This window comes from Apostichopus japonicus, chromosome 6, assembly GCF_037975245.1.
Source record: "Apostichopus japonicus isolate 1M-3 chromosome 6, ASM3797524v1, whole genome shotgun sequence".
Taxonomy (NCBI): domain Eukaryota; kingdom Metazoa; phylum Echinodermata; class Holothuroidea; order Aspidochirotida; family Stichopodidae; genus Apostichopus; species Apostichopus japonicus.
Genome location: NC_092566.1, coordinates 2,165,501 through 2,179,944, shown reverse-complemented (window position 1 = coordinate 2,179,944; position 14,444 = coordinate 2,165,501). Strand labels below are relative to the sequence as shown.

The 14,444-nt window shown below is 37.6% G+C and overlaps 2 protein-coding genes across 6 annotated transcripts in view; both read right to left on the bottom strand.

The window, feature by feature from the left end:
• Positions 1 to 2,283: 2,283 nt before the first annotated feature.
• LOC139968651 (uncharacterized) lies at positions 2,284 to 7,188 on the bottom strand. Its single transcript, XM_071972900.1, has 2 exons — positions 7,014 to 7,188; positions 2,284 to 5,141 (listed from the first exon to the last, which is right to left on the bottom strand). Exon 2 carries the CDS (start codon positions 5,096 to 5,098, stop codon positions 3,842 to 3,844), a length of 1,257 nt encoding a protein of 418 aa, XP_071829001.1. The 5' UTR covers positions 5,099 to 5,141; positions 7,014 to 7,188; the 3' UTR covers positions 2,284 to 3,841.
• A 1,646-nt stretch (positions 7,189 to 8,834) lies between these two features.
• LOC139968644 (PDZ and LIM domain protein 7-like) overlaps positions 8,835 to 14,444 on the bottom strand; it is a 66,642-nt gene continuing 61,032 nt past the window's right edge. For all 5 annotated transcript variants that reach the window (XM_071972863.1, XM_071972868.1, XM_071972865.1 and 2 more), the window contains one exon: positions 8,835 to 13,953. In XM_071972863.1, coding sequence (XP_071828964.1) covers positions 13,876 to 13,953 — 78 coding nt within the window. In that variant the 3' untranslated portion in view covers positions 8,835 to 13,875. The remainder of the gene's footprint in view (positions 13,954 to 14,444) is intronic.

The following is a 14,444-nucleotide window of genomic DNA, read 5'->3' as shown; positions in this document are numbered from 1 at the left end:
TTAAGCAATAACTGGTTAACTTTAATAGTGAACGGTTTCTCAATCCCTAACGTTAGTCCATCCTATGACATATTGAATATTTCCGGTTATAATGTTGATGCTTCCCCATCCAAGGCAATCCCACTTCAGTTTCCAAGGGTTGATTCAGGTTATCGATATATCGAACAATCAACAGAGTGACGTCACTTGATAATAATTTAATCGCCGACAATGCAAACCCATGGAATTATGTTTATCTCTTAGAATTCCTACGATAACAGAAAAGTCACTCACGCGACTTCCAGGAAGATAAAAAAAATCAAATGACAAGCATATTAATCTTAAAATAATAAAAACTGGCAAAACTGACTAACTTTAGCCACCACATTATCTACAACTTCGTCGGTTTCTTGTGTAAGAATCGTTCTATATTCAAAAAGGTTTTGCAGTTATAATATGAGATTCAGATTATTTGGCGATAGCCTAAGTTTTCTCTTGTTGTTAATGATAAATGCGCCCTCTGTTTCTATTAACAGTTTGACGACACAGTTTGCTGGGGATTGAAGTTTTATGTATATTTTATAGATTGCTTATTCGGCAAGGTAGTTACATGATTAATTATCGTCGACTAATAATATTGAAGGTTAACTGTTGTATGATCGTGCTTTCATTATAAATGAATGATTTGATATTAATATTTATATCAAATATAGCTGAGTCTTACGTTCGTCTCTCACTTGAGATCTGTTGACATATTTTCTCTCTCACGCTCTTTATGTCTCAACATTCAACAACAACGACGGTCAAGTAATTAACTCATTTGCATATTTTGGCAATATTCTGTCCCTAAGGATGCTAAATCAGAGCTGATACGTCCAATGCACAGTCTGAAATCAAACTTGAAGGCACTCTGTTTTTCTAACCCCATTTCCATGTGTTTGATGTGAGTTTTTCTTTATATGTACACATGTCTACTCAACGCAGTATACTAGGCTTTATTGAATCACAATTTAATTTTTAGTAATTTAGTTCGCATAGCCATTTACTAAATGTATCACCTAGAGTGACGTCATTGGGATGAAATCTTATAAGATTTCATTATTCTTACTGTCGATATGTGTTATTTATTGCGTAAATGTTCATATTTCATATAGTGCATCATTGAACCAGCGCAAACAGCATGCACACTAACCCGACTCTTCTAACCCTTTCACTTCACCTCTGAAAGGAGTGGTAATTCCTGAAGAAAACATACTCCCAAAAAAAAAACAGACATCAATGGAAAAATGTGCGAATTTCCCCACGGTAAAATACGATTTATTCTCCCTCCACGCATCCACCCGTTTTCCAAAAAGACAAAAAATAACAAAAGAACGGAGTGACATAAAGATTAGTAATGATGACCTCACGGACTGAATATTAAACCCATTGATACACGTCCTACACTGTCATGTGACTTATATCACCATCTACCCCTCCCAATAATAGGGAAGGGGAATGCGTTCTAGCAATGATGACCCCACGGACTGAATATTAAACCCATTGATACACGTCCTACACTGTCATGTGACTTATATCACCATCTACCCCTCCCCCCAGTAATAGGGAAGGGGTATGCGTTCAAGCAGGGGATAAAGGGTGCATTTAACTACTACCCCCAAAGTTATAGTAATGCATCTTTCTGATATTTGTTGTTATAAGAGAACCTGAAATATCTTAAATTGCTGAAGCCTGAGTATACTGGGAAATAATACTCTCCTACACGCCTCTAACTCACAACACATGCCGGTGCTGTGGCCGAGTGGATCAAGGCGGTGGCATATGAAGCAACGAGGCTTAGCAATCGGGAGGTTCCGGGCTCGATACCCGGCCGGGTCATAGTAGAGCGAGTTTTGCATCCAAGAGCAATCTACGGTTTTACCCATCTGAAATGCATTTTTGAATTGAAAAGATTCCATATTTGAGTTAAACATGCTGAATTGGAAGCCACCCGACTTGTAAATTGTAATCCATAGGCCTTTGTGGGCTTCCCCCACATTTGTGATCGCTTTAGCGTCGTAAATTTAACTGCTGATTGTTATTAATTAACAATTTCATTTAACATTTTACCCACCTCAAACTTGTTCAATTTCTCTTCAAGGTGTTTGAAAGTCTTGAATAATATACTCACGAAGAAAAACGTTGACTTCACAAGATTGACGTCATGGGTTAAGTACTCCTTAATTTCGATAGAAAATATTTAATTGATTTTGTCATCAACAATGTGACTATTTCGTTCACACAGAAAAGAAAGCACACCGAAAATATTTTGTACATGGTTTAGTTGTATATAATAAATTCTATAATATCAGCACCTTAACAGAATAAAAAACCAGTTAATAATAATCTAGCCTAACTACAGTATACCATGCATGTAAAATATAGGCCTAGCCTATACTCTATATACTTCTAGCTGTGATATGTGTGTCTCCTAAGCATGCATTGGGATGCGTATTTTTTTCCCCAGGACGAACGTGGGCATCGGCCAATCAAATCCCTGGATTCCAAACATGTGACGCTTTTTCAAAAAAACATGTTCTGAATCTTTTTTCCTAGTTTTGACACCAGATTATGAACGACAATCCTTCATTTCAAGGAAACTGGATCCCTAACCCACTTTCTAAACCCTAACTCTGATTTCAAACGAATTTGTAAATTCCTGAAAAACGTGACACCCTTATTCGTCCTAGGAATAAAAATGAGGCCATCGGGATAATGGATATATATAAATCGTCTCCTTCATAAATATGTACAGACCTTCATAAACCTTACATCAGTCTATGAGGTAACCAGATTAAATACAGATATATAGCCTGGAATAAATGAGTTATTTCATTATCTCGTTTTTGGAGGAGAGGGACCAAGCAGAAACTTCGATATGGAGGTGGAGAGGGGTGAGGGGGGGGGGGTGTCAGTTCAACACCTTCTGAACCCCACAGACACCTTTATAACATTTTGTCGGCACAACCCGAATGTTGGTGTATCTTGCCTGGAAATGTTCACAGAGGCACGTGACCTTGAGGGCTTCTTGGCCTTGGGTGTCTCTTGATATTGGGGTCCCGGGACTCTTAGCTCATCAGCCCATTGTATAATCTATAGGAGGGAACGAGGTTGGCTGGTAACATCACAGGAAACACTTATTACCGCAAAAAATGTAGTTAATTATATTATATATACCATTCTGATTAACTTTATCTAACGTTTTAACACTACCATTCACTCCTTTATACATTAGAAGATAAAAAAGCTTTAAAAATGCAGTGAATACAAATACGTTTTTGCAGCGATTTCTATAAAATAAAAAACTAAACTACTAATTTGTTGCGCTTTCCTATTAAAAATATTAAATAATGAACACTTTGCATATTGCTTACACATTAGTGTGGTAAAATCTACAACGTATAACGATTTAAGAAAACTTGAAAAGTGTCGCTAAACTTGATCAAGCATATTTTTAATTGTTACATAACACAATGGAAAGTTAAAAGGTTACATCACACGGGCTCCATAGTTTGTTTTTCAGTTTTCCAATGCACCATATTACCATCTAGCAAAATGAAATATATTTATATTTTCTGTTGAAACACAAACCCAAAACACATACCCTAGTTCCATCTTCATAACAACATGTTAATGATATTTGTTTCCACCATTATCAGGTCAATTTCATCAAAACGATATTTTTCTTTACTTTCTTGTTTAACCGAATTGTGAGTTTTGACCCGATCCTTTGTGCTGAGGTACTTGAACAGATTTCAAAAGGATAACTGATAAAGCCTTTGCTGAATTACTAGTCAGAATAATCTCCATTTCTTGAATTATCCTAACATTCAAGATTCTGTTTAAGATAAAAATAGTAGGCTCCAGTAAGCAAACAAAGGAGTATTGACAAGATCACCAAAATGATTAGAAACACAAACCCACCGCTGACACCAGCATCACTTTCGTTGCCACCTTCAGGGAAGTGACCTACATCTTCAGAGTTGACCACTGTCAGGGGAATATTAATGGAACCAGCGTGATTACTCGCTGTGCAAGTAATATTTGATTCAGGGAAAAAAGTGACGTCTTTAAGAGTGGCTACTTTCGAGTTTGCGATTATGCTAAGCGGTTTCTTATTGTCATAGCAACTCAAGTCGAGCTGCCAAGTGATACCAAGGGTACTTTCGGGATCCGCTGTGGCCGGACACGATACAGTATTGTCACCTTTGGTAATAACCAAATCTTTAGCTTCAGTTGTTGGTACCGGAAAACACACGAAGTCATCAGGTCGAAGGTCAAAAAGCTCCTTGTTACGCAATGGTGCAGGATTATCACAAAGAGGGGGCGCTCGCTGTGAAATCTCTTTGTAGTCAGATTGAAGAATCCAGCGGAAATTACAATCACAATTCCATGGGTTACCAGACAGGTTGAACTCTCGATTTGTGGAGATTGGGAAATAAAACTCCTGAGAAATGTTGGTCAATTTGTTATCTCTCAAGTCGAGGAGGAGTTCATTAATACCAGCATTTGCAAATGCCATTATGTGAACTGTCTCGATTAAATTATTTCTAGCAATAAATGTTAGAGTTGGAATCCCTAAATTTGTATTGTCGGCGATAAAATGACTATCAAGTGACGTCAGTTGATTGTTCGATATGTCGATAACCAGATCAACCCTTGCAAACTCAAGTGGGATTGCCTTGGATGGGAAAGCATCAAAATTATTTCCGGAAATATTCAATTTGTCATAGGATGGACTAACGTTAGGGATTGCGAAACCGGTCACTATTGACGTTAACCGGTTATTGCTTAAATCAATTAGATCTATTCCGCTCACACCTATGAAATTGAAACCCAGTTTGCTTGTATCAAACGTAACCAGTTCGTTTCCAGAAAAGTCCAAAAGCTCAAGTATACCAGAAAATATTTCTTGGAAGTCTGGAATCTCCGTCAATCCTAGGTTACTACAGTCAATAACAGTAACCATAGAATCGCTACGCCGCTGACAGAGGCAAGGTGTTCCTGCACAGTTTTGGCTGTCGACAACATGGCCCGCCAGAAGGGTAAAAATGACCAACAACGTAGTTAGTAACTTCATCGTGTATGAATACAGTGAAACGTCGGTGTTGCAGCTAAGAAAGCTGGAAGATAGTAAATGGGGAATAAAAGAACTTCATTTCATGATAACAGTTTTGATTTTATCATCTAAATTGTTTGGAAACGGAAGAGAGCTATCCGCCATATTTCACAGGCTGCACCACGTGATCATATACTCGCCCATTATTCAAAAGATTAAATTGATTAAAACTAAATGATATTATAAGAGTCCAGCTAGCAACATTTGCATATAAAGCATAGAATGGATTGCTACCCGAGGCTTTTCAAGATTTTATTAATAGTAATAGACTAATCCACAACCATCAAACACGCCATTGTAATAACGCACAGGTTTAGTCCCATCGAAGTACCTCAGGCGCGTAGCCAGGAATTTGCCAAGGGAGGGGCGAAACTGTAGATTCGGCATTGCAAACTATCTAAGCGTAGCGCCACCATGGTTGGCGCGAAGCGTACAAGAAAATTTTGGCTGAAAATGCCTCCCAGATCGCTGGAAATGGCACTTCCCAGGCCTTGTAAGTTGCATCTTAGCATTTTCTCTTTTGAAAACACTAGCGATATCATAAAAACATTAAAAAAATGTTTTAAAATTATGCTCAAGGGGGGGGGCGGCTGCCCCCTTCGCCCCCCCCCCCCCCTTGGCTACGCGCCTGGAAGTACTATGGGTTCTTTAAGCCATCGTATTCGTGCTATAAAAACGAGGAATAATCGTCAGGATAATGTTAAGAATAAGCATTCTTACTCTTCATTCAAAAGGAATCTACAAAATGAAATTATTTCTCACTATTAATGGATTTATTCTTGTGTATGTTTATGATTAAGATTATTATAAAGATTGTTTTTTTTGGGGGGGGGGGGGTCTCCTACTTTGTTAAGCCTTGCAGGCTTTATAGGCGACTTCCCGTCACATTGTAAATTGTGATAAAACAAATAAATATACAAATACAAATATACAAGATATCGAACGACATATTATTTCGTAGTCATTGTCGTGACAGCGGGTAGGTCTATTAATAATGGTAGGCTTTGCGAGCCTAATTTATTCGCAGAAGTGCTAAATTAACAATGGCTAAGCGGGCTTCGTGCACGAAAAGTATTTGGTTGACAATGCCAACCATTATTTGAACATACGTGATGTTAAAGAGTCTTACTTTCAAAACACACAACTATAACGTTTTAAATCTTAAAATATTTTTGCCCCAGTAGTTCCTTCCCAGGATATGTTGTGCAGCAGATCCTTAAAGTACGGTCTAATCGCACCAATCCAAGCACCCCCGAGTCACTTTTTCTTTAATTCGGTAGTCAGACGTAACCCCCCCCCCCCCGCCCCCGTATTTGACATTCTTCCTTAATCCTTTAAATTTCCAAGCATATGCAGGAGTTTTAATTGATCTGTTTCATTATTAACATCCAAATATTTATTTGTCGAATTTTGTCAATTTTAGCGAGTATAGCGTTTGTGGGAACGTCAGATGATCTCTATAACCGGCATTATTTTCTACCGACTGATATTCAATCGCCCTCCCCCTTACCTCCTCCCCCACCACCCCTGTGCCCCGCCACACATGTCTCAGATCCGCGTCGTTTGTTACTGGGGGTATCGACTTTTATAGCATTAATCATGAAACTTACAAAGAACTATAAAGATAGCATTTCAACTATGGAGGTACAATTTTTCTTAAACTACTACACTTATTAATGTAAGATGTATATAAGCGCTTATAATATTGCTTTTATTTATCCATAGGCCTATGCATACAACGGTTCATGCAAGCGGGGTGTTGATTCATTGTATAATCTCTAACAGATTGCAAAATGGCGGCTCCAAATGTCGCGCAAGCAGATCTTCAATTGCTTAGAACTTAACCCATCTCATAAACCAATAAAGGATAACATACCTCTTTACTTCGGTTGCGAGTTACTTTACGAAATAGACTTGGACTGACGATTGATCCTCGCCAGTAACGCAAAAAGACCAGATATCAACTGAGAGTGAGGTACTGATAAAACTTACAGCAATATACCGTTGTCATCAAATTTTACATCACAGCCAGAAATTCAGTACCGTCTATTATCTAAAATGCTGATATTTACCAAAAATTGTTGAACCGTGACATATGGTGTGCGTCATTTTAAAGTCACCTATTCAATGATATTATGAATCGATTCGCCCTTGTCGGGCACTATCGATAATAAAACAAACACAGTTGTTTAACAGAAATGACTGGCCATGAAAACTAGCTACCTGACAATGCGAGCTAACACAAAAGAAACGGATTGCAACATATACTTATGCACGCATGTGTGTACTGTGTTGAGTGTTGTTAGGGAGTATCCGGAGGTGGGGGGGGGGGTGGTATGGGAGGGGAACGCGATGTTAGACAGAGGAAGGGAAAGGGTGAGCTCGCAAAAACTTATTCGACCGTTTTTCATCATTTATGAAGACGTGTCCACTGAATGTATACTTTAACACAAGCGGGATTCTGTACGGTAAGTGTTGATAGGCTTTTTTTTATGAAGGACGCACTCGAGTCACTCCAAGTCACTCGAGTCACTCCAATATTATTGTATATGTCGTCCAGTTACAGACTTGTTGACAATTCCAAATCATGGACGTTAGATATGAGTCTATAAGAGACTGGCTTTGGTCAGCTTGCGGCCTTGGTAAGCCAATGAGGCTTATTGGCGAGTTCCTGCTTGCAGGGAGGATCTTAAATACATACATACACACATTCATACACACATACATACCTCAGGCGAAACCACGTGATACCAGTGAGGTCCGCATGGGTTACATGGTGGGGGCGGGGTCGGAATGATATTCAAACTTTCATTCGACTAATTTAGGTAGGGAAATGATCACCTTTATGGAAGGGCCAAGGGCGAACCAAAGTATCAGAGAGGGTCGTGCGGCACGTGCGTCGTTGAAGCCGACTCCCGCATTTAAACGGATCTTGAGTAGATATATAATAATATATATATATATCATAATAATCAGCAGTTATATTTTACGACGCTTTAGCGACCACAATGTTATGGATTACAACTTACACGTCGGGTGGCTTCCAATTCAACATTTTAACTCAAATTTGGAATCTTTTCAATTTAGAAAGTCATTTCAGATGGGGAAAAACGTATAGATTGCTTTTGGATGAAAAACCCACCTTACAATGACCAGGCCGGGAATCGAACCTCCCGATTGCTAGGCCCATTGCTTCAAATGCCACCGCCTTTATCCAGTCGGCCATAATGTCAAAATTGATGTAGACTTCTATGGTATGTCACAGTTTTTGTTTTGGGGGGGGGGCAAAACTCGAGAATTAATGCTGCGAAGTTAAATCGATTTAATGTAGCAACAATGGAAGGAAAGGAAGGGAAGGGAAGAGAAGAAAAACCGACCGGCCTGGAACCTTCTTCAATGCAATTGCCCACATCTTCAGTAAACGAACCAACCCCATAAAAAAAAATGCCTGAGTACGGGCCTGTAGTTATTGATGGAAGAATCAGCCATGGATAAATTGCAATTAACTCCCTTTATTTTCGCATCGGAAGCCTTTCGTATAGGAGTCGTTTAGCCAATTTAACTCGGCCTTACGGGTCAGCTTACACTTTCACAAAAGGAACCCCTCCCATACTATGAGCCCCCCTCCCCCCCCAAAAAAAAAGTTGATTGAAAAAATGCAGAGAACGGTAATATATAACAATTACAACAATTTAAATCCTCTACGGCGTTCCATGATTTATTGATTCTCTAGTACAATGTAAATGAACGGGTTCAAGCACTAACACATAGTAGTACGGTCCGCCTACTTTCCTGCCTCGTCCTTACATGTATTCAGTGATCATTTTTAGACAAAAACACAACCTATCAGAGGTACGTTGCCATCGTAGCGCATCCCGGGGTTAGGTTGGGTGTACACCCGTCCCCTTGTCAATCTCACACAAAAATTCAGACGTAAACAATTAGCACTAGTATAATATTGTTTTCAGAGATGGACGCCCCCAGAGAGACCACCAGACATGGGAAGGCGGCTAATCCAAGCCAAACATCCTCTAGTTTGTAATATTCTGGATCCACTCCTGGGTAATGAGCCGTAACAAAAAGTAAAGAAAACAATAAAAAAGAAAAAAAATACAACGCATATGTGCTTTCTGCTGCATGTGAATTATAACCAACAAAATGCTTGTACACATAAATTAACTTTAAATGCCACGTTTCAACTTAACCTTAAAGAGAAATAGAAAATAATCAATGTAATTTTTAATTCGCATCATGAACTACTCTGATGCATACAAAATTATAAAGATTTGCAGTATGTCCCTGACGCAATACATGAAAATCTACCTTCACTTCACCCTTAGTCATTCTCATGCAACCCAACGCATAATTCAACTATCAAATCATGGAAGCCGTTAAAACCAGGTCGGGATTTGGGGACAATCATATCCCCGGGTCCCATTTTAAAGTCTTCATTTTTTCCTTATATATATTGTGAAAGCGCAGTTTCCCAACCCCTAATTAACCCCATTCTCCTCTCGTCAGGCATGTAGGGGAAGGGGAGGCTGCAAACTCTTTCGAGATGAGGTTGAATCTTACGATAACTGAACGCATAGGCTTTCCATGTCGCCATTTTGGAGCATGACAGTGGTTTACCTATGAAAGAGTATCTGAAACCAATTTGTCTTATGTTTATCAAGTTCAATTTCTGATTTGTCGAGGCAAACAACTTTCAATGAAAGTAAATTTACCTCCCTTCCCCAGTCCTCATCCATCCCTCCCCGATCAAACCTTCCATCAACACAAATGGCGGTTGCATCGCCGAGTTTGGTTACGCGAGTTTCCTCATACAGTGCGCGCGCGTTCACGTCACATAACGTGCTCCGATTAACCAAGAGCAATAAACACTACTGTGGTGCGGCTGTTTGGTCATTTCTCTCACATTACTAAAATGAAGTAAGTGTTTGCGTTTTCCTTTAGTATGTGCAAGAATCAAATCTAATCAATTATTCAATTGCACATCTCAAACATTAGACATTTACCCCCAACCCTTGTTATTATGCAACTGTAGATGAGCACAACGTACTTTGATTGCCGCCTCTACGAAGAGTCGAATCAAATACTGCTGTGTGGACTTTATACATGTATTGTGATTCGTTGCTTCCATGTATTGTTTCAGACATACATTCCAAATCAAAGAAAAGCATTTCTATCGTATTTTAAGGATTATAATCTACCTTATTTTTTCTTCTTTTGACTATAAAATGTCGGTTTGTCTGTCATCGCAACATACCGTGAAGAGACTTTATGAAAACAATTAAGTTTTTTTTGGCAACACAAAATTAAAACCGAGCATCGCAGCGTAACAAGACATGAAGTGTGTTTACATTAGGTTATCGTTTTACAATGCAGTCAGTTTCCGGACCAACACAGTGCAAGTTTCAAATGCTGGACCAAATAACTATTACAAACAACAAATATGATACCGAGAACAATCTCTCTGAATAAAATGCCACTCCATTAACTGGCGGCACCAAGGGGGAGAGGACATGGAGGGGAGGGGGAGGGGCATATTTCCCTATCATGATGCTCCTCAACCCTCCAGTTGCCCATGCTAATCAGCTCCAGTAAAACGCACAGAGAACTGAATCCCTCTTCTCCCTACATTTGCCCGTGATGAGCACTTATTTCAGGTGCATATTTGCACTTTCAAAATGCTTGCCTATGTCCGCATGCCGTCCACCTGTACTCCTTCCCCCTTCCCCTAGATATTCAGGTGCTTCCACTGCCTCTACATGTCTTCACATTCATGCTAAGTGGGAATAGAAGTGAAGGGCAGAAGGATGATGGGATGGGGGGGGGGGTGGGGTAAGGAACAGACTTCTCCCAGATCCAGGAGATAGCTACGATACTGTTTAGTTACAATCCTGAGCCATGTACCTTGGAAAATGAAAGCATTTAATTTCTTATGCTAAAGTCTCCATAACGAAATACTTCATGGATAATTTTCCAACTGAAAATATCCTCATTTCTCTACAGTAAACTCAGCGGTTAATACAGAAATCCAGACATTTTTTAATTTCATTGTTATTTGACTCATTGCTTAGAAATTATTAGGACCATTCGACTTATTTTGTTAACCTTGCTTGCTGAATGATCATTGACCATAAACTCCTTTCTGAATATGCATCTGGAGACAAAGCCGAGCATATGCGGATTCAGTGTGGACATTTCCAATTGCTAATTCATTGGTTTAGTTTTTTTCTCTTTTTTTTCTCTTCAAGCAACAATGTGAAAAGATCATCGCAAGCGATCAAACAATTAACACAAAATAGTGTTGGAACATAACCAGCTTCTGCACATCTTACTAGTAAGACATAATGAGGCAATAAAAAAAGAACAGTACACAATCAGAAGGCTTGCTTATTTCAATATTTTTTGTATTTCCCAACCATGAAATGCTTAGCAAGTCCAAAATGTTACACACTGAATCCTTCCAGAAGTTCATAAATCTAAATACAAAAACAATGAACAAGAAAAAAGAAAAGAAAATTCCCCCCAAAAATAGAGACATATTTGATGTGCATCTACAAGATTGCAGCAGTGATACGCAAAAAAAAACAATTTTGGAGCTTAATTTTAGTATTAAGATAAAATAGAATGCCGACCAGGTAGCAACTTTGGCAGACCAAACACTGCAAAGAATCCAGAGAAAAAGTACTCTCAAATATTCCTCCCTTCCCAAACTACAACAAACAAAAAACAAAAAGACAAGACAAGAGAAAGACCACCCCCCCCCACCCAAAAAAAGAAGGAAAAAATTAAAATAAGTTAAAAAGAACTGAACCCTGCAGATCAAGACACAGAGTATCAGAACTGCCTACAGATTAATTGGAAGACAATAGATTTTTTTAAGGCACAATGGACACAAAGTGAACACTTGCACAAGAAGAAATTACTAGAGTAAAACTTTTAAAAAAAAATGACCTAACAAAATACAGCTAAAGATCACATGTATAACTAATGGGTCATAGATCTATATAAAGTCACAAAGTTTCTGTGTTCTTTCAAAAAGAACTTGGCTCATTAAAATCATACATAATGAACTGTTTACAAACTGTTTCAAGTATTTTGTCCAAAATATAATCAAGGAAAGATTTTATAAAAAATATGACAATGAAGAAAACAAAGGTTTTTTTTCATAGCAGGAAGACTGGTGTTTTTCCTTGAATCTGCCTGAGAGATTTGACGTCATTATAAAGTTATTATGAATTGATAATTAATTTAATGAGTAAAACAATACCACATTCTTAATCTGAAACATGTGTCTTCAACAATTGATCATTTCTGTGTTTTATTTGTCATTGTATTGAAGGAAAACAAAAGGGTACTCAATTATTGCTTTAAATATTATTCAGTTTTAGTGACCAACAGAAATTTTTAGTTTGCCTCTTAATTATCAGCCTAAGAAAACAGGCCTTAAAAATGCAATTTAAACAGTACTTTTGTTTTAATTATTACAACAAAGTACAGATTGATTTATTTCTATATTTTTTTAATTATTATTTTAACTGTCACAAAATATACTTAAAAAAAAAAACAGCACTTAACCTTGAACAATTTAAACGTACACTATCCCATATTAAACATTTTCTTCGTTTAAAGTTTTTCTTATAAAAGCTACTTATCTTTACTTAAAATCAATGAAAAGCCACATCAGTTTGTATTTTTCTACTTCTTTAATTGTTTGGATTTTGAAATAATTGATTAAGATCTTTGGTAATTGCACACTACATTACTTTAAATAGATCTAATACTTTTATCTGGCAACTTATTTAAATAATGCCAGATGAAATGAAGAGCAGAAATGATACCAACTCTTCTTAGAAACAAAACAAATCAGTAACTTATTTTACATCCAAAGTATCTTTTTCTCTTCCTAAAGTACAGTTTTGTAACTTAATCCAAGTATTTAAAGTAACACTCAGAATTCTTTTTTTATTTTATCTAACAAGACTACTTTACAAAGATAGACACATGTTGGTAATTACACACCCATTGTATTGCTTTCAAAGATCTCATTTGAAAATCGGGATTGCAAAATGCAACTCTCATTCCTGGGGAAAGATTTTTCATCACATGGCTTAAAGATCATCATATGTTAGATACGATAGTTTGCCTAAGTGATAAATATTAATTGAAAAAAAAAACAACAAAAAAACACAACAGCAAAATATCATTCCTATAATAATGAGTTCATTAACACAAAAAAAAATTAATAATACTATAAGTGACCACTCTCCTAAAAGTACTTTTTATTTACTTTAGTATTAAGTAAACAAACATGGTAAGAAAACAGTCAAATGGAAGAGAAACATTTGTCAAACAAAGTCACTGATGTCTTCTTACCCTCCACTGAAACGTGAAGTTTAATAACAAAAGAATCATTACCTTTATTACAACGGCAAACAAATAATAGTATCTTTTCTTTTAAATTTTGTTAAAACAAAGAAAATGCCAAAGCGATGCAACGTACAGAAGTGCACAAGTTTTAATAAAATTTTTGATATTTTGGTGATTTTTATGATTTTTAAGATGTAATAATGCTTTCTACGATTGCACCCCACTAGAGCATACTTTATTCAGCTATGAAGACGAAAAGGTAAGGAAAAAAAAAAGAAAAGAAAAAGAAGATCATTCTAACGGCAAAAGTTCTCTTTCGTTCAGTTGAGAGTATTCATTTCGGTTGCTGTAGGTCAGTATTAATATGCATGAGATTGGCAGACTGGTCGGCCATTCTTGGCATAGAACTTCTGGCCTTCCAAGGGCGTTTGGCAAATCTGTAAAAGATCGGAGTGGGAAGACAGTCTAATAACTTGATTTGATATTATAAGCAACATTTCTAACAGGTTGGGGTGTCACATAATTGGTTATGTAGTAGGGCCAAGAAGTTTTCATTAATTTGGATTTAGTCATTAATGATATGACACAAACAATACTATCAACAGAAGCTTTTAATCTCTGTATCTGAGATTGAAAGTTGGAGAGTACTGTGGTCAACAGTGAAGACAAATGGACCACATTTTGAGTCCTGGCCAGATCATTACGTTGAGTTCTTGGGCAAAGCAGTTATTCTCAATTGCCTGTCCACACCAAGGTGTATGAATGGTCACCTACACAGTGACTTGTAAATACAGCTGTGTGTGACAGTTTGGGGCTACACCCTATGTGATGTCCCTCAGGGGATGTGCACATTATGTGATGTCCCTCATGGCATGTAAACCCTATGTGATTTCTCTCAGGGGATGTACACCCTATGTGATGTCCCTCA

Bases quoted from the DNA above. Each gene is read 5' to 3' on its own strand.
- LOC139968651 (XM_071972900.1), bottom strand. From the start codon at position 5,098: ATGAAGTTACTAACTACGTTGTTGGTCATTTTTACCCTTCTGGCGGGC.